Consider the following 20,182-nt stretch of genomic DNA (forward strand, 5'->3'; position numbering starts at 1 on the left):
CCGTTTTTGTTTTTCGTGAGAATAAATCATGATGTATATTTCATTCTCTCTGTGGTGAAAGTTTGGATGGATTTTCGTGTGTTTCATTCAACCTCAGCTGAAGTGAGATGGCATTAATTGGGTGAGTCCCAAACGGTCCCCTATTCCCTGTATAGTGCACTACTTTAGACCAGGGCCAATAAAGGGCCAATAAAGGGCCCTGATCAAAACTAGTGCACTATACAGGGACTAGGGTGCCAGTTGGGACTCGGGCATCGGCTGCGGTCAGCTGCCTTTCGTTCTGTTGTATTTTAGAGAATATTAAAGTGGAGATTCTTTGCCTACCAGCCACAGACCATTTCTGAAGTCTGATCTCTCCTCTAATTCGACCACACTTCGACCTTAATTGATTTCAGATGCCTCCGAGACCTTTTTATAATGCCAGCATAGCCTTTTGATGTCTGGTGGCCCCTCGGGAAACCAATGTGGAAATGGACCTCAACAGTAAGCGTGATACTATAGTCGTTGGGCTCTTTTTAGACTGGGGAGTCGGCAACGTTTTACAGTCTGGCTTCACTGGTGTTTACCACAGACAGCAGCACTGTCTGACACACTGTGTTGACTGGACTCAAGTGGTCCTGTTCAAATGAAGCCAGATTTACCTGTCAAGACAAGCCATTTTGGCTGTTACAGGGAGAATGTCTCATCCTCTAGAGAAGCAGTTGATGGAGTCCTGCTGTTCTTTTGAAAGAAGGAACATATTGTCTGTAGTGAGACAACGGAGCTTATACCAGTGGAGCCTCTTCAGAGGAGGACCATCCTCCTCAGTGAATTTCATAAAAATGTCAATTGTAAAACTTTTTTTTTTTTTAGTTATCCTTTTTAGATAAAACTATGGTAAATATATTCACGTCACAAAATAATTTATTAAAACACATTGTTTTGCAAGGAAGGTCTACAGTAGTCTCAGCAGCACTCTGTAGCCGGAGGACAGCTAGCTTCCGTCCTCCTCTGGGTACATTGACTTCAATACCTAGGAGGCTCATAGTTCTCGCCCCACTTCCATACACAGCAATTATGACAACTTTCAAAGGACGTCCTCTAACCTATCAGAGCTCTTGCAGGATGAACTGACATGTTGTCCACCCAATCAAAGGATCAGAGAATAAATCTAGTACTGAAAGCATAAGCTACAGCTAGCTAGTACTGCAGTGCATAAAATATGGTGAGTAGTTGACTCAAAGAGAGAGAAAGACAATAGTTGAACAAATTAATTTCTTCCAAAATGAAGGAGAAGCAAGAGAGCGAGTGTTTTTCAATTTCACTTACTGAGCTAGCAAATGCAGCTGGCTAGTTTAGCCTACTCAAACACCCTGCTCAAACAGAGATGCTATGTTAGCTAGCTGGCTATGACTACCCAACACAACACTGGAACTCTTCCAAGTCAAGGTAAATTTTTGGTTTTACAAATGTATTGCCAACGGGGCCCGCCGGTGTAACTGCTAAACTGCTAACTGACTGTATACTGTAAAGTTACTGCATGATTGTAGCGGGTGTACTAACACGTTACTAATAGTTATATTGGCTTTGTTTACTAGGACGGTACTTTGGCTAATACGGTGGCAACGATGTAGGCTGTGTGCAGCAGTTATGACATGGTTTGGCTTGGAAAAGTTTTTTTTGCCTGGTCATATACAGTTGATGTGTTGTGCATTGAAGTCCAAACGAAGGCAAACGGTGAGAGGAGGAGAGCGCGTAGACGTGAGATAGAATACAACGTGGCCGCTATGAACTGTGTTTACATGTGAACAGCGGTGTATTCATTCCACCGATTCTGTTGGAAAAACGTTTCGAAACGGGGATAAACATACCTGAATTTGTCCAATAAAAACTCTTGTTTGCAACTGTTGGACTAATGACTACACCCTAGAACAGCTAGATGTAGGCAAGAGTGTTCAAGGAGGTAATGAACGTTGTCACTGTCTGTCCAAACATTTTCTATCGACCTGTGTTCACCTACAGTGTAATCTTTAATTCATAGTCTATGTTGTATCAACATCATGATGGGTAGAGGGACAATTAGAGTATCATGTAGTAGCCTAAACCTATCACTGTTACATTGAACTGGGTGCATGGAATATGAATGACAGTAACCTAAACCTATCACTGTTACATTGAACTGGGTGAATGGAATATGAATGACAGTAACCTAAACCTATCACTGTTACATTGAACTGGGTGAATGGAATATGAATGACAGTAACCTAAACCTATCACTGTTACATTGAACTGGGTGAATGGAATATGAATGACAGTAACCTAAACCTATCACTGTTACATTGAACTGGGTGAATGGAATATGAATGACAGTAACCTAAACCTATCACTGTTACATTGAACTGGGTGAATATGAATGACAGTAACCTAAACCTATCACTGTTACATTGAACTGGGTGAATATGAATGACAGTAACCTAAACCTATCACTGTTACATTAAACTGGGTGAATGGAATATGAATGACAGTAACCTAAACCTATCACTGTTACATTGAACTGGGTGAATGGAATATGGATGAGAGTCATCCAATATGCTGTAATAGAAATAAGGCTGTGCTCATGAGAAAATAAATGGTCCTCCCTCATCTTCAACAGCACCAACTGACTTATACCTAGTTCTCACAGGCCCTACTGTGGTGGACAGTGAGTCACATGTCAATCAGACAACAGAACTTATACCTAGTTCTAACAGACCCTACTAATCAAACACCGAGCTACAGAACACTGTTGTATTACAGTTTTATTGGTTATAAAACAAATAATAAAGTATAAATAAATAACTTCCTAAATCAGTTTCAAACGTTTGGTGGTCTGGTCTGATGATACATTTCACTGGTACCTGTTAGTTCTACATTCGGAATTCCATTTCTGTCCAAAAACACAAATTAGACCACAGGCCTAACTATATTCAACACTCTCCTCACAGTGGACGGGCACCACGTTGCATAATCATCATAATAACAACAACACATTGGAAAGGCAATAAGGAAAACATTAAGCTTCAGATTTGTGGAGCTCATCACAAGTCCTTCTAGCACCTTCTCTGTCGTTGCCTGTGACAAGAGTAAGCGTAACTAACACCCAGTCGTACAAGACCAAGTCCATGTCGATTAACAATGCGATAACAGGTCGATTGGACGAGAACGCTTGAGAGTCTTACAATAGCTGTAGTTTTCTTTGATAGGACAGTGGTTGAAGTTTGGTTCCTCAATGTTTAGGCATGCTTAAAAAAACAACTTCCTCATCGTACAATAACAGTGGGGGGAAAGCTGCTTCAACAGAGGTCACGATGTATCATATTAAATCAAGAAGAGAGGCCATTGTACACAAATAGTGAGAAATCATTGTGAGAACTGGCTTGACAACTTAAAGATTGAGGGTAAAGTCAACATGGAAGCACTATAATGTAAATGACACATGGTTATAAATAGCTGACAGCCTGTACAAATGTCATCCATTCATAATGTCAAATTACAAAAAAGATGTTTGATTTATTACACATCAACCCAAAGACACAGTCCAGTCATTCTCAATGCGCTGGCTCAAAGGCTGCATGCAACTTCACTACAAAGGTAAGTGATTTGAATGTACATCACTGGGGATAGCTTCTCTTCCTCAGTCCCCCTACATCCCACACACCAGCATTGACACAAATCAGGCACTTTCAGATATCCTAATCTGACAGCGCTATCATACAGGAGACCCTGGCATCTTCATTAACCCACAGGGACATAGAGAGGTGGTTGGACTGTCTGTCCAGTCTGGACTTCTCCAATCACCTCCACCTCTCTTTCAGTATCTGCTGCAGCATCGCTCCTCTGTCCAGTCTGGACTTCTCCAATCACCTCCACCTCTCTTTCAGTATCTGCTGCAGCATCGCTCCTCTGTCCAGTCTGGACTTCTCCAATCACCTCCACCTCTCTTTCAGTATCTGCTGCAGCATCGCTCCTCTGTCCAGTCTGGGCTTCTCCAATCACCTCCACCTCTCTTTCAGTATCTGCTGCAGCATCGCTCCTCTGTCCAGTCTGGGCTTCTCCAATCACCTCCACCTCTCTTTCAGTATCTGCTGCAGCATCGCTCCTCTGTCCAGTCTGGGCTTCTCCAATCACCTCCACCTCTCTTTCAGTATCTGCTGCAGCATCGCTCCTCTGTCCAGTCTGGGCTTCTCCAATCACCTCCACCTCTCTTTCAGTATCCGCTGCAGCATCGCTCCTCTGTCCAGTCTGGACTTCTCCAATCACCTCCACCTCTCTTTCAGTATCTGCTGCAGCATCGCTCCTCTGTCCAGTCTGGACTTCTCCAATCACCTCCACCTCTCTTTCAGTATCTGCTGCAGCATCGCTCCTCTGTCCAGTCTGGGCTTCTCCAATCACCTCCACCTCTCTTTCAGTATCTGCTGCAGCATCGCTCCTCTGTCCAGTCTGGGCTTCTCCAATCACCTCCACCTCTCTTTCAGTATCTGCTGCAGCATCGCTCCTCTGTCCAGTCTGGGCTTCTCCAATCACCTCCACCTCTCTTTCAGTATCTGCTGCAGCATCGCTCCTCTGTCCAGTCTGTCCTGTCTGTCCAGTCTGGTCTGTGTTAGCGGTGGCTCTTCTCTGTGTGACCACATCTCTGGAGAAACGGCTCATCATTATCCCTGGGGACCTTATCTCAGTGTCCTGGGAGTGGGATTGGGGTGCAGGGCGTGCAGGGGGGTGAGGGTAATTGGGCTGGTAGTACTGAGGGGGGTAGCCTCTATACCCAGCGAATGGGTCCTCTTCCTCCTCATCTTCCTCATCGTCTTCATCATCGTTGTTGTAATTTCCACGGGGGTCATAACGGCCAGTGGGGTGATAGTTTTGGTAGTTGGTGTGGGGGAGTTGTTGTACTATGGTGAGGAACATCTAGATCAATGGGGTGTCATCACTAGCAACCTCTTTCTAAACCACCACCGCTAAGTTAGCTTGTTGTCTGGGGTTGTTAGCTTGTTGCCCGGGGTAGCATCTGGGTTAGCAGAATGACGTACAGGAGAAAGCAGACAGAGAGCCACAGGCACAATATTACTGCAGTGAGAAAGAAGAACACAGTGTGTAGCCGTGGATGTATACGAGGGAGGGTGAGCCACACCAGTGGGAGTAAGTGGGAGTCTGATTAGTGTTTGTCATTCACAAGGATGCCTTGATCAGGAGAGAGAAGATATACACAGGGAGGAAGGAAGATGGCGGCTGGTGGGCGGCTGGAGCAAAGCATTGTCTAGGAAACAATATCTTCTGATTCATGACTTTTAGAAAAATCCAGATGGATTGTTTTCCAAGCGGGGTGATGTGATGCGAGGGTAGCAAGATCAACACGAAATGTCTGATGACAGGCAGAGATAGATGGAGAGTGAAGCGAGTGTTTGAACACAGTGGTGGTGATCTCAAGAGGTAGTGAGGGGTGAAGGGAGGTGGGTAGTGATAGTCTCTATGTGTGGAAGAAAAGATGGGAGAGGAGAGAGTGGCTGATGGTCTCTTTATGAGGGGAGAGGAGAGGGTGGCTGATGGACTCTTTATGAGGGGAGAGGAGAGGGTGGCTGATGGACTCTTTATGAGGGGAGAGGAGAGGGTGGCTGATGGACTCTTTATGAGGGGAGAGGAGAGAGTGGCTGATGGTCTCTTTATGAGGGGAGAGGAGAGGAGAGGGTGGCTGATGGACTCTTTATGAGGGGAGAGGAGAGGGTGGCTGATGGTCTCTTTATAAGGGGAGAGGAGAGGAGAGAGTGGCTGATGGACTCTTTATAAGGGGAGAGGAGAGGAGAGAGTGGCTGATGGACTCTTTATGAGGGGAGAGGAGAGGGTGGCTGATGGACTCTTTATGAGGGGAGAGGAGAGGGTGGCTGATGGACTCTTTATGAAGGGAGAGGAGAGGGTGGCTGATGGTCTCTTTATGAGGGGAGAGGAGAGGGTGGCTGATGGACTCTTTATGAAGGGAGAGGAGAGGGTGGCTGATGGACTCTTTATGAGGGGAGAGGAGAGGCGAGAGTGGCTGATGGTCTCTTTATGAGGGGAGAGGAGAGGGTGGCTGATGGTCTCTTTATGAGGGGAGAGGAGAGGGTGGCTGATGGTCTCTTTATGAGGGGAGAGGAGAGGGTGGCTGATGGACTCTTTATAAGGGGAGAGGAGAGGAGAGAGTGGCTGATGGTCTCTTTATGAGGGGAGAGGAGAGGGTGGCTGATGGTCTCTTTATGAGGGGAGAGGAGAGGGTGGCTGATGGTCTCTTTATGAGGGGAGAGGAGAGGGTGGCTGATGGACTCTTTATAAGGGGAGGGAGTAGACTGTGTCTGATGGTCTCTTTTTGTGCGGAAGAAAGGAGGGAGGGAGGGAGGGAGGGAGGGAGGGAGGGAGGGAGGGAGGGAGGGAGGGAGGGAGGAGAGGGAGCGAGGGAGGGAGGGAGGGAGGAGAGAGGGAGGGAGGGAGGGAGGAAGGAAGGGAGAGAGGGAGAGAGGGAGAGAGGGAGGGAGGGAGGGAGGGAGGGAGGGAGGGAGGGAGGGAGGGAGGGAGGGAGGGAGGGAGGAAAGAGGGAGGGAGGGAGAGAGGGAGAGAGGGAGGGAGGGGAGAGAGGGAGGGAGGGAGGGAGGGAGGGAGAGAGGGAGGAGAGGGAGGGAGGGAGGGAGGGAGGAGAGGGAGGGAGGGAGGAGAGGGAGGGAGGGAGGGAGGGAGGGAGGGAGGGAGGGAGGGAGGGAGGAGAGGGAGGGAGGAAGGAGAGGGTGTCTGGAACTAAGAGAATGTTGCTCAGTAGTCATTCTCATATTCCTGTTCCTGTCCTCCTTTAGAACCAGAACAGATGAGACAGAGAGAAACACGTACCTTACGTCAGTACAGATACCAGACCACATAACACCAACATGCTACCATTCCAAATACCACATGGACCCACTAGTGGTTGTGCTGGTCAGTATCTCTGACTCAGACTGCTGTGTTATGGCAGCTGCTCATCAGAGCTCTGAAAGCAGACACGTACAGGCACAACATAGTGCTGTAATCTAATCTTTAGTTCTCTTCATGTAAGAAAATGTCATAAAGATGTAGAACAGTGAAATGAGAGTCACACAGGATACATGGTTTTTTCATCCAGTATACTTACAGTATAGAACTCAGTCATGCACAAGTTATGGGGATGCATTTTAGGTCAAATGCTCACCACACATTGCTGTAAGAGGCACTCCCCTCTTAAAGTGATACAACACCATTTTTTACCACATCTGTGAGAATGAACCAATTGTTCAATGACAAATACCCTGCCTGAATTCAATCAAAACAGCTGTAGCATAATTGTCTTCGTGTTAATATCCGTTTAGACCAAGTTAGCAGTGAAGTAATAACCAGTCAAAAAGAAAGCAGGCCCACTAAGTGGGCTCCCGAGTGGCGCAGCGGTCTAAGGCACTGCATCTCAGTGCAAAAGGCGTCACTACAGTCCCTGGTTCGAATTCAGGCTGTATCACATCTGGGTGTGATTGGGAGTCCCATAGGGCGGGTTTGGTCGGGGTTAGGCCGTCATTATAAATAAGAATTTGTTCTTAACTGACTTGCCTAGTTAAATAAAATAAACTAAGGACATGGGCAGTCATATTAAACATGCATAGGGTATAAAACGTCTCACGAGAACACACGACACAGCATTTCAATAGCTCTAAAATACTTTACGAAATTTATAGGGACAATTACAATGTCAATCTGTGTAAGATTTACCAGTCGCCAGTTAGTCAGTCACTGGGAAAATACTTTTACTAGTTGTAAAGTCAGGGGCGGAGCCAGACACTGGAGTTGTTTATGTCCTGAAATGATCTGCAATAAACATCGTCAAGTGTCTTTCATTTCATCTAATGAAAATAACACTAACTAACCACTGGCTCATTGTCCCTTCAAAATACTGTGTGGACACAGCAGCTGACTAGAATGACATGGCTCTGCTGCAACGTAGGATGAAGAGAAGACTTTAGATCTGACACACACAGCAGTTACTGTTACTCTCTCTTTCTACATTTCTGTTTTGATTGAATTCAGGAACAGTATACACTGAGTGTACAAACCAGTAAGAACACCTGCTCTTTCCATGACAGACTGACCAGGTGAATCCAGGTGAAAGATATGATCCCTTATTGATGTCACTTTGTTAAATCCACTTCAATCAGTGTAGATGAAGGGGAGGAGACGGGTTAAAGAAGGATTTTTAAGCCTTGAGACAATTGAGAAATGGATTGTGTATGTGTGCCATTCAGAGGGTGAATGGGAAAGACATTTAAGTGCCTTTGAACGGGGTAACTTGACACAACTGTGGGAAGCATTGGAGTCAACATGGGCCAGCATTCCTGTGGAACGCTTTCGACACCATGTTGAGTCCATGACCCGATGAACTGAGGCTGTTCTGAGGACAACATCAATACTAGGAAGGTGTTCTTAATGTTTTGTACACTCAGTGCATAACCATACACAGTATCCATCAGATTTACTGTGGTATAAAACACAGTTCCTCCTAGGAATCTCAGTCCTACAGTATCCAGAACTTATAGATAGTGATATCTATGTGTTCTGATGGTGGTTACCTCCAACGTTGTAACCCAAACAGGAGTTCTGGTCGCAGTAGCCAGCAGCGCCAGCAGGGCCCGTGGATCCAGGGGTGCCCGGTCGCCCTGGGGTGCCCTGGCTGCCTGGTCTACCGGCGGGGCCTTGGCTGCCTGTACGGCCCTCTCCTAGAAGACCTGTGGAGGCAAGATACACAGTTAAGTAACAGGATCTACAAGGGACAAATTACACACCAAAAACCAGTCTCTTGCTACGGCTGACCATGTTGTAAACTGTAGAGATAAAATAATGAAAACTATGTTTTATGAATCGTCCCCCCTGTTACTTCTGCAATGACAAACTAGGATGTAAAATAGTCTGTGTGTTGTTGAGTGTCCAGACTGCAGTGTGTATAAATACCTGTGGGTTGTTGAGTGTCCAGACTGCAGTGTGTATAAATACCTGTGGGTTGTTGAGTGTCCAGACTGCAGTGTGTATAAATACCTGTGGGTTGTTGAGTGTCCAGACTGCAGTGTGTATAAATACCTGTGGGTTGTTGAGTGTCCAGACTGCAGTGTGTATAAATACCTGTGGGTTGTTGAGTGTCCAGACTGCAGTGTGTATAAATACCTGTGTGCTGTTGAGTGTCCAGACTGCAGTGTGTATAAATACCTGTGGGTTGTTGAGTGTCCAGACTGCAGTGTGTATAAATACCTGTGGGTTGTTGAGTGTCCAGACTGCAGTGTGTATAAATACCTGTGGGTTGTTGAGTGTCCAGACTGCAGTGTGTATAAATACCTGTGGGTTGTTGAGTGTCCAGACTGCAGTGTGTATAAATACCTGTGGGTTGTTGAGTGTCCAGACTGCAGTGTGTATAAATACCTGTGGGTTCCCTCAGAATAATGACCTGAACCCAGGTCAGACCGTTTGGATTCATTTATTATCCTCCTTCTGTTGAGGTTTCCACTACAGAAGCCTGTCCTTCAGACCATCCCTGTTTGACTACAGCAGCCCAGTCCCAGCCCTGTTTGACTACAGCAGTCCAGTCCCAGCCCAGTTTGACTACAGCAGCCCAGTCCCAGCCCTGTTTGGCTACAGCAGCCCAGTCCCAGCCCTGTTTTACTACAGCAGCCCGGTTTGACTACAGCAGTCCAGTCCCAGCCCAGTTTTACTACAGCAGCCCGGTTTGACTACAGCAGTCCAGTCCCAGCCCTGTTTTACTACAGCAGCCCGGTTTGACTACAGCAGTCCAGTCCCAGCCCTGTTTTACTACAGCAGTCCAGTCCCAGCCCTGTTTGACTACAGCAGCCCAGTCCCAGCCCTGTTTTACTACAGCAGTCCAGTCCCAGCCCTGTTTGACTACAGCAGTCCAGTCCCAGCCCTGTTTGACTACAGCAGCCCAGTCCCAGCCCTGTTTTACTACAGCAGTCCAGTCCCAGCCCTGTTTTACTACAGCAGTCCAGTCCCAGCCCTGTTTGACTACAGCAGTCCAGTCCCAGCCCTGTTTTACTACAGCAGCCCGGTTTGACTACAGCAGTCCAGTCCCAGCCCTGTTTTACTACAGCAGTCCAGTCCCAGCCCAGTTTGACTACAGCAGCCCGGTTTGACTACAGCAGTCCAGTCCCAGCCCTGTTTTACTACAGCAGTCCAGTCCCAGCCCAGTTTGACTACAGCAGCCCGGTTTGACTACAGCAGTCCAGTCCCAGCCCTGTTTTACTACAGCAGCCCGGTTTGACTACAGCAGTCCAGTCCCAGCCCTGTTTTACTACAGCAGTCCAGTCCCAGCCCAGTTTGACTACAGCAGCCCGGTTTGACTACAGCAGTCCAGTCCCAGCCCTGTTTTACTACAGCAGCCCAGTTTGACTACAGCAGTCCAGTCCCAGCCCTGTTTGACTACAGCAGTCCTGTTTGACTACAGCAGCCCAGTTTGACTACAGCAGTCCAGTCCCAGCCCTGTTTGACTACAGCAGTCCAGTCCCAGCCCTGTTTGACTACAGCAGCCCAGTTTGACTACAGCAGTCCAGTCCCAGCCCTGTTTGACTACAGCAGCCCAGTCCCAGCCCTGTTTTACTACAGCAGCCCTGTTTGACTACAGCAGTCCAGTCCCAGCCCTGTTTGACTACAGCAGTCCAGTCCCAGCCCTGTTTGACTACAGCAGCCCAGTTTGACTACAGCAGTCCAGTCCCAGCCCTGTTTTACTACAGCAGCCCGGTTTGACTACAGCAGTCCAGTCCCAGCCCGGTTTGACTACAGCAGTCCAGTCCCAGCCCAGTTTTACTACAGCAGCCCAGTTTGACTACAGCAGCCCAGTTTGACTACAGCAGCCCGGTTTGACTACAGCAGCCCAGTCCCAGCCCAGTTTGACTACAGCAGTCCAGTCCCAGCCCTGTTTTACTACAGCAGCCCAGTTTGACTACAGCAGCCCAGTCCCAGCCCTGTTTTACTACAGCAGTCCAGTCCCAGCCCAGTTTGACTACAGCAGCCCAGTCCCAGCCCTGTTTTACTACAGCAGCCCAGTTTGGCTACAGCAGTCCAGTCCCAGCCCTGTTTTACTACAGCAGCCCGGTTTGACTACAGCAGTCCAGTCCCAGCCCGGTTTGACTACAGCAGTCCAGTCCCAGCCCAGTTTTACTACAGCAGCCCGGTTTGACTACAGCAGTCCAGTCCCAGCCCAGTTTGACTACAGCAGTCCAGTCCCAGCCCTGTTTTACTACAGCAGCCCAGTTTGACTACAGCAGTCCAGTCCCAGCCCAGTTTGACTACAGCAGTCCAGTCCCAGCCCAGTTTGACTACAGCAGCCCGGTTTGACTACAGCAGCCCAGTCCCAGCCCAGTTTGACTACAGCAGTCCAGTCCCAGCCCTGTTTGACTACAGCAGCCCAGTTTGACTACAGCAGCCCAGTCCCAGCCCTGTTTTACTACAGCAGCCCAGTCCCAGCCCTGTTTGACTACAGCAGTCCAGTCCCAGCCCTGTTTGACTACAGCAGTCCAGTCCCAGCCCAGTTTGACTACAGCAGCCCAGTCCCAGCCCTGTTTGACTACAGCAGCCCAGTCCCAGCCCTGTTTGACTACAGCAGTCCAGTCCCAGCCCAGTTTGACTACAGCAGCCCAGTCCCAGCCCTGTTTTACTACAGCAGCCCAGTTTGGCTACAGCAGTCCAGTCCCAGCCCTGTTTTACTACAGCAGCCCGGTTTGACTACAGCAGTCCAGTCCCAGCCCAGTTTTACTACAGCAGCCCGGTTTGACTACAGCAGTCCAGTCCCAGCCCAGTTTGACTACAGCAGTCCAGTCCCAGCCCTGTTTTACTACAGCAGCCCGGTTTGACTACAGCAGTCCAGTCCCAGCCCTGTTTTACTACAGCAGCCCGGTTTGACTACAGCAGCCCAGTCCCAGCCCAGTTTGACTACAGCAGTCCAGTCCCAGCCCGGTTTGACTACAGCAGTCCAGTCCCAGCCCAGTTTGACTACAGCAGTCCAGTCCCAGCCCTGTTTTACTACAGCAGCCCGGTTTGACTACAGCAGCCTGGTCCCAGCCCAGTTTGACTACAGCAGTCCAGTTTGACTACAGCAGCCTGGTCCCAGCCCAGTTTGACTACAGCAGTCCAGTCCCAGCCCTGTTTTACTACAGCAGCCCAGTTTGACTACAGCAGCCCAGTCCCAGTCCAGTTTGACTACAGCAGTCCAGTCCCAGCCCAGTTTGACTACAGCAGCCCAGTCCCAGCCCTGTTTGACTACAGCAGCCCAGTTTGACTACAGCAGCCCAGTTTGACTACAGCAGCCCAGTCCCAGCCCAGTTTGACTACAGCAGTCCAGTCCCAGCCCTGTTTGACTACAGCAGCCCAGTTTGACTACAGCAGCCCAGTCCCAGCCCAGTTTGACTACAGCAGCCCAGTCCCAGCCCAGTTTGACTACAGCAGCCCAGTCCCAGCCCAGTTTGACTACAGCAGTCCAGTCCCAGCCCTGTTTTACTACAGCAGCCCAGTTTGACTACAGCAGTCCAGTCCCAGCCCTGTTTTACTACAGCAGCCCAGTCCCAGCCCTGTTTGACTACAGCAGTCCAGTCCCAGCCCAGTTTGACTACAGCAGCCCAGTCCCAGCCCAGTTTGACTACAGCAGTCCAGTCCCAGCCCAGTTTGACTACAGCAGCCCAGTCCCAGCCCAGTTTGACTACAGCAGCCCAGTCCCAGCCCAGTTTGACTACAGCAGCCCAGTCCCAGCCCAGTTTGACTACAGCAGCCCAGTCCCAGCCCTGTTTGACTACAGCAGCCCAGTCCCAGCCCAGTTTGACTACAGCAGCCCAGTCCCAGCCCAGTTTGACTACAGCAGCCCAGTCCCAGCCCAGTTTGACTACAGCAGCCCAGTCCCAGCCCTGTTTGACTACAGCAGCCCAGTTTGACTACAGCAGCCCAGTCCCAGCCCTGTTTGACTACAGCAGTCCAGTTTGACTACAGCAGCCCAGTTTGACTACAGCAGCCCAGTTTGACTACAGCAGCCCAGTTTGACTACAGCAGCCCAGTCCCAGCCCAGTTTGACTACAGCAGCCCAGTCCCAGCCCGGTTTGACTACAGCAGCCCAGTCCCAGCCCAGTTTGACTACAGCAGCCCAGTCCCAGCCCGGTTTGACTACAGCAGTCCAGTCCCAGCCCAGTTTGACTACAGCAGCCCAGTCCCAGCCCGGTTTGACTACAGCAGTCCAGTCCCAGCCCAGTTTGACTACAGCAGTCCAGTCCCAGCCCTGTTTTACTACAGCAGCCCGGTTTGACTACAGCAGCCCAGTCCCAGCCCTGTTTTACTACAGCAGCCCGGTTTGACTACAGCAGCCCAGTCCCAGCCCAGTTTGACTACAGCAGCCCAGTCCCAGCCCGGTTTGACTACAGCAGTCCAGTCCCAGCCCAGTTTGACTACAGCAGTCCAGTCCCAGCCCTGTTTTACTACAGCAGCCCGGTTTGACTACAGCAGCCCAGTCCCAGCCCAGTTTGACTACAGCAGCCCAGTCCCAGCCCAGTTTGACTACAGCAGCCCAGTCCCAGCCCAGTTTGACTACAGCAGTCCAGTTCCAGCCATGAACACACATTCCTATGTTTGCTGACATGACAACAATCTGAGGCGTTGTGGTGCTCAGTGAGATATGAGCGGAATCCTCATTTACAGAATTCTGCTGTTGGATCTAAAAATATCCTCCCTGATTTCCATTAATGTAGTAAAACCTCTGCCAGGACCCACAGTCTCCTGATGTTTCATCGTCAACTTTCAGAAATGTTGTTTTGTCATTAATACAATTTCAGAGAACTTTGTCAGAGTTGAGTATCGATTAAACAACAATCAGATGCATTGTCCTGTATTGATTTTCTGTTTAAATAAATTGTAGTGTACAAAGAAGAATCAATACAAAAAGGGTTTGTTTCTCCCCCAAAAATATTGTCCAAACATCTGTTTGACATTATAGACAGCAATCCAAGACAGATCAACTTTAAATCCAAAACACATGAGGATTTTTCTGATGTTATTAAAAGTTTCCAATGTTGTTTTCTTTACAGAAAACCCCTAGTAAGAGGAATTCCACTGCAGTCACAGTGTAGTCTGAATACACAAGAGTTCTCAATCAACAACATAGTGTGGCCTTTGATTGACATGTTTTTATTAAAGTGTGTCAGCCGCTAGTGTCCCATGAAAGCCAACCTGTCCTAGAAACACCTCTCGTTATAGTGGTGGATTGTCTGTATAAAAGGTGGTAGTGAACGGGATGCATATCTACACATGTATTATCTGGGATTTCTAAATGCTTGAGGGAGGATTGTGGAGGGAAGATGATTGGGGGGGTGAAGGGAGGATGGCAAGGAGAAGTAAGATGGAAGGTGAGGGGGGGTGAAGGGAGGATGACAAGGAGAAGTAAGTGTACACAGTGTACATACTGCATGTGGATTAGTATACACTGTCTCTACATACTGCATGTGGATTAGTATAAACTGTCTCTACATACTGCATGTGGATTAGTATAAACTGTCTCAACATACTGCATGTGGATTAGTATAAACTGTCTCTACATAATGCATGTGGATTAGTATACACTGTCTCTACATAATGCATGTGGATTAGTATAAACTGTCTCTACATACTGCATGTGGATTAGTATAAACTGTCTCTACATACTGCATGTGGATTAGTATAAACTGTCTCTACATACTGCATGTGGATTAGTATAAACTGTCTCTACATACTGCATGTGGATTAGTATAAACTGTCTCTACATACTGCATGTGGATTAGTATAAACTGTCTCTACATACTGCATGTGGATTAGTATAAACTGTCTCTACATACTACATGTGGATTAGTATAAACTGTCTCTACATACTGCATGTGGATTAGTATAAACTGTCTCTACATACGGCATGTGGATTAGTATAAACTGTCTCTACATACTACATGTGGATTAGTATAAACTGTCTCTACATACTGCATGTGGATTAGTATAAACTGTCTCTACATACTGCATGTGGATTAGTATAAACTGTCTCTACATACTGCATGTGGATTAGTATAAACTGTCTCTACATACTGCATGTGGATTAGTATACACTGTCTCTACATAATGCATGTGGATTAGTATACACTGTCTCTACATACTGCATGTGGATTAGTATAAACTGTCTCTACATACTGCATGTGGATTAGTATAAACTATGCCTCTACATACTGCATGTGGATTAGTACAAACTGTCTCTACATACTGCATGTGGATTAGTATAAACTGTCTCTACATACTGCATGTGGATTAGTATAAACTGTCTCTACATAATGCATGTGGATTAGTATAAACTGTCTCTACATACTGCATGTGGATTAGTATACACTGTCTCTACATAATGCATGTGGATTAGTATAAACTGTCTCTACATACTGCATGTGGATTAGTATAAACTGTCTCTACATACTGCATGTGGATTAGTATACACTGTCTCTACATAATGCATGTGGATTAGTATACACTGTCTCTACATACTGCATGTGGATTAGTATAAACTGTCTCTACATACTGCATGTGGATTAGTATAAACTATGCCTCTACATACTGCATGTGGATTAGTACAAACTGTCTCTACATACTGCATGTGGATTAGTATAAACTGTCTCTACATACTGCATGTGGATTAGTATAAACTGTACACACTCTGATTGTGATTCTGTAAAATGGAAGGATGAGAGGGAGGAGTGTGATTGGAGGAGAAGAGAGGAGTGATGAGAGAATGTAGGGGTCCTTACCTGGTGGCCCTGGGGGACCTCTGGGGCCCTGTGTCCCCACACCTTGACTCCCCCTCTCCCCCTTCTCTCCTGGGATACCTGAGGACAGACGACACACAAATTACATTTGACCTTGACCTTAACAGAAAGTCACCATGTCCTCATGTAACTTCTCACATTCTCCTAGTTCCTCTCTGATACCCAGTACGCTGTTCTTCATCTAGTCAGACTGTCCTCCTCTACTACGCCTGATCTTCATCTAGTCAGACTGTCCTCCTCTACTATGCCTGGTCTTCATCTAGTCAGACTGTCCTCTACTACGCCTGGTCTTCATCTAGTCAGACTGTCCTCTACTATGTCTGGTCTTCATCTAGTCAGACTGTCCTCCTCTACTATGTCTGGTCTTCATCTAGTCAGACTGTCCTCTACTATGTCTGGTCTTCATCTAGTCAGACTGTCCTCTACTACGCCTGGTCTTCATCTAGTCAGACTGTCCTCTACTATGCCTGGTCTTCATCTAGTCAGACTGTCCTCCTCTACTACGCCTGGTCTTCATCTAGTCAGACTGTCCTCTACTATGCCTGATCTTCATCTAGTCAGACTGTCCTCCTCTACTATGCCTGGTCTTCATCTAGTCAGACTGTCCTCTACTATGCCTGGTCTTCATCTAGTCAGACTGTCCTCCTCTACTACGCCTGGTCTTCATCTAGTCAGACTGTCCTCTACTATGTCTGTTCTTCATCTAGTCAGACTGTCCTCCTCTATTATGCCTGGTCTTCATCTAGTCAGACTGTCCTCCTCTACTACGCCTGGTCTTCATCTAGTCAGACTGTCCTCTACTATGCCTGGTCTTCATCTAGTCAGACTGTCCTCCTCTACTACGCCTGGTCTTCATCTAGTCAGACTGTCCTCTACTATGTCTGGTCTTCATCTAGTCAGACTGTCCTCTACTATGTCTGGTCTTCATCTAGTCAGACTGTCCTCTACTATGCATGGTCTTCATCTAGTCAGACTGTCCTCCTCTACTATGTCTGTTCTTCATCTAGTCAGACTGTCCTCCTCTACTATGCCTGGTCTTCATCTAGTCAGACTGTCCTCCTCTACTATGCCTGGTCTTCATCTAGTCAGACTGTCCTCTACTATGTCTGGTCTTCATCTAGTCAGACTGTCCTCTACTATGTCTGGTCTTCATCTAGTCAGACTGTCCTCTACTATGCATGGTCTTCATCTAGTCAGACTGTCCTCCTCTACTATGCCTGGTCTTCATCTAGTCAGACTGTCCTCCTCTACTATGCCTGGTCTTCATCTAGTCAGACTGTCCTCCTCTACTATGTCTGTTCTTCATCTAGTCAGACTGTCCTCCTCTACTATGCCTGGTCTTCATCTAGTCAGACTGTCCTCTACTATGTCTGGTCTTCATCTAGTCAGACTGTCCTCTACTATGTCTGGTCTTCATCTAGTCAGACTGTCCTCTACTATGTCTGGTCTTCATCTAGTCAGACTGTCCTCCTCTACTATGCATGGTCTTCATCTAGTCAGACTGTCCTCTACTATGCCTGGTCTTCATCTAGTCAGACTGTCCTCCTCTACTATGCCTGGTCTTCATCTAGTCAGACTGTCCTCTACTATGCCTGGTCTTCATCTAGTCAGACTGTCCTCTACTATGTCTGGTCTTCATCTAGTCAGACTGTCCTCCTCTACTATGCCTGGTCTTCATCTAGTCAGACTGTCCTCTACTATGTCTGTTCTTCATCTAGTCAGACTGTCCTCTACTATGTCTGGTCTTCATCTAGTCAGACTGTCCTCTACTATGTCTGGTCTTCATCTAGTCAGACTGTCCTCCTCTACTATGCCTGGTCTTCATTTAGTCAGACTGTCCTCTACTATGTCTGGTCTTCATCTAGACAGACTGTCCTCTACAATGTCTGGTCTTCATCTAGTCAGACTGTCCTCAACTATGTCTGGTCTTCATCTAGTCAGACTGTCCTCCTCTACAATGTCTGGTCTTCATCTAGTCAGACTGTCCTCTACTATGTCTGGTCTTCATCTAGTCAGACTGTCCTCCTCTACTATGCCTGGTCTTCATCTAGTCAGACTGTCCTCCTCTACTATGTCTGGTCTTCATCTAGTCAGACTGTCCTCCTCTACTATGTCTGGTCTTCATCTAGTCAGACTGTCCTCTACTATGTCTGGTCTTCATCTAGTCAGACTGTCCTCTACTATGCCTGGTCTTCATCTAGTCAGACTGTCCTCAACTATGTCTGGTCTTCATCTAGTCAGACTGTCCTCCTCTACTATGTCTGGTCTTCATCTAGTCAGACTGTCCTCCTCTACTACGCCTGGTCTTCATCTAGTCAGACTGTCCTCTACTATGTCTGTTCTTCATCTAGTCAGACTGTCCTCCTCTATTATGCCTGGTCTTCATCTAGTCAGACTGTCCTCCTCTACTACGCCTGGTCTTCATCTAGTCAGACTGTCCTCTACTATGCCTGGTCTTCATCTAGTCAGACTGTCCTCCTCTACTACGCCTGGTCTTCATCTAGTCAGACTGTCCTCTACTATGTCTGGTCTTCATCTAGTCAGACTGTCCTCTACTATGTCTGGTCTTCATCTAGTCAGACTGTCCTCTACTATGCATGGTCTTCATCTAGTCAGACTGTCCTCCTCTACTATGTCTGTTCTTCATCTAGTCAGACTGTCCTCCTCTACTATGCCTGGTCTTCATCTAGTCAGACTGTCCTCCTCTACTATGCCTGGTCTTCATCTAGTCAGACTGTCCTCTACTATGTCTGGTCTTCATCTAGTCAGACTGTCCTCTACTATGTCTGGTCTTCATCTAGTCAGACTGTCCTCTACTATGCATGGTCTTCATCTAGTCAGACTGTCCTCCTCTACTATGCCTGGTCTTCATCTAGTCAGACTGTCCTCCTCTACTATGCCTGGTCTTCATCTAGTCAGACTGTCCTCCTCTACTATGTCTGTTCTTCATCTAGTCAGACTGTCCTCCTCTACTATGCCTGGTCTTCATCTAGTCAGACTGTCCTCTACTATGTCTGGTCTTCATCTAGTCAGACTGTCCTCCTCTACTATGTCTGGTCTTCATCTAGTCAGACTGTCCTCTACTATGTCTGTTCTTCATCTAGTCAGACTGTCCTCTACTATGTCTGTTCTTCATCTAGTCAGACTGTCCTCCTCTACTATGCCTGGTCTTCATCTAGTCAGACTGTCCTCTACTATGTCTGTTCTTCATCTAGTCAGACTGTCCTCTACTATGTCTGTTCTTCATCTAGTCAGACTGTCCTCCTCTACTATGTCTGGTCTTCATCTAGTCAGACTGTCCTCCTCTACTATGCCTGGTCTTCATCTAGTCAGACTGTCCTCCTCTACTATGTCTGTTCTTCATCTAGTCAGACTGTCCTCCTCTACTATGCCTGTTCTTCATCTAGTCAGACTGTCCTCCTCTACTATGTCTGTTCTTCATCTAGTCAGACTGTCCTCCTCTACTATGTCTGTTCTTCATCTAGTCAGACTGTCCTCTACTATGTCTGGTCTTCATCTAGTCAGACTGTCCTCCTCTACTATGCCTGGTCTTCATCTAGTCAGACTGTCCTCCTCTACTATGCCTGGTCTTCATCTAGTCAGACTGTCCTCTACTATGTCTGGTCTTCATCTAGTCAGACTGTCCTCCTCTACTATGTCTGGTCTTCATCTAGTCAGACTGTCCTCCTCTACTATGTCTGTTCTTCATCTAGTCAGACTGTCCTCCTCTACTATGCCTGGTCTTCATCTAGTCAGACTGTCCTCTACTATGTCTGGTCTTCATCTAGTCAGACTGTCCTCCTCTACTATGTCTGGTCTTCATCTAGTCAGACTGTCCTCTACTATGTCTGGTCTTCATCTAGTCAGACTGTCCTCCTCTACTATGTCTGGTCTTCATTTAGTCAGACTGTCCTCTACTATGTCTGGTCTTCATCTAGTCAGACTGTCCTCTACTATGTCTGGTCTTCATCTAGTCAGACTGTCCTCCTCTACTATGCCTGGTCTTCATCTAGTCAGACTGTCCTCTACTATGTCTGGTCTTCATCTAGTCAGACTGTCCTCCTCTACTATGTCTGGTCTTCATCTAGTCAGACTGTCCTCTACTATGTCTGGTCTTCATCTAGTCAGACTATCCTCTACCATGCCTGGTCTTCATCTAGTCAGACTGTCCTCTACTATGCCTGGTCTTCATCTAGTCAGACTGTCCTCCTCTACTACGCCCTGCCAATCATTGCATTAACTGCTCAATAAGCCAGTACTCTTTCCACAGGTGGCTGTGCCCAACCTAGTCCATTAGTATGCCTTGGTTACCCTGCTGTACCATGCCCTGCCAAGCTGAATCAAGC

At 47.4% G+C, this 20,182-nt stretch overlaps 1 protein-coding gene across 1 annotated transcript in view; it reads right to left on the reverse strand.

Moving 5' to 3' along the window:
* Window positions 1–2,759: 2,759 nt before the first annotated feature.
* col14a1a (collagen, type XIV, alpha 1a) overlaps window positions 2,760–20,182 on the reverse strand; it is a 237,202-nt gene continuing 219,779 nt past the window's right edge. Inside the window, exons 46-48 of the mRNA XM_038995206.1 lie at window positions 15,819–15,896; window positions 8,601–8,756; window positions 2,760–4,907 (exon numbers count right to left, since the gene is read on the reverse strand). Of these exons, the coding sequence (XP_038851134.1) occupies window positions 3,754–4,907; window positions 8,601–8,756; window positions 15,819–15,896 (1,388 nt within the window). The 3' untranslated portion in view covers window positions 2,760–3,753. The remainder of the gene's footprint in view (window positions 4,908–8,600; window positions 8,757–15,818; window positions 15,897–20,182) is intronic.

Source organism: Salvelinus namaycush, chromosome 5, assembly GCF_016432855.1.
Source record: "Salvelinus namaycush isolate Seneca chromosome 5, SaNama_1.0, whole genome shotgun sequence".
Taxonomy (NCBI): domain Eukaryota; kingdom Metazoa; phylum Chordata; class Actinopteri; order Salmoniformes; family Salmonidae; genus Salvelinus; species Salvelinus namaycush.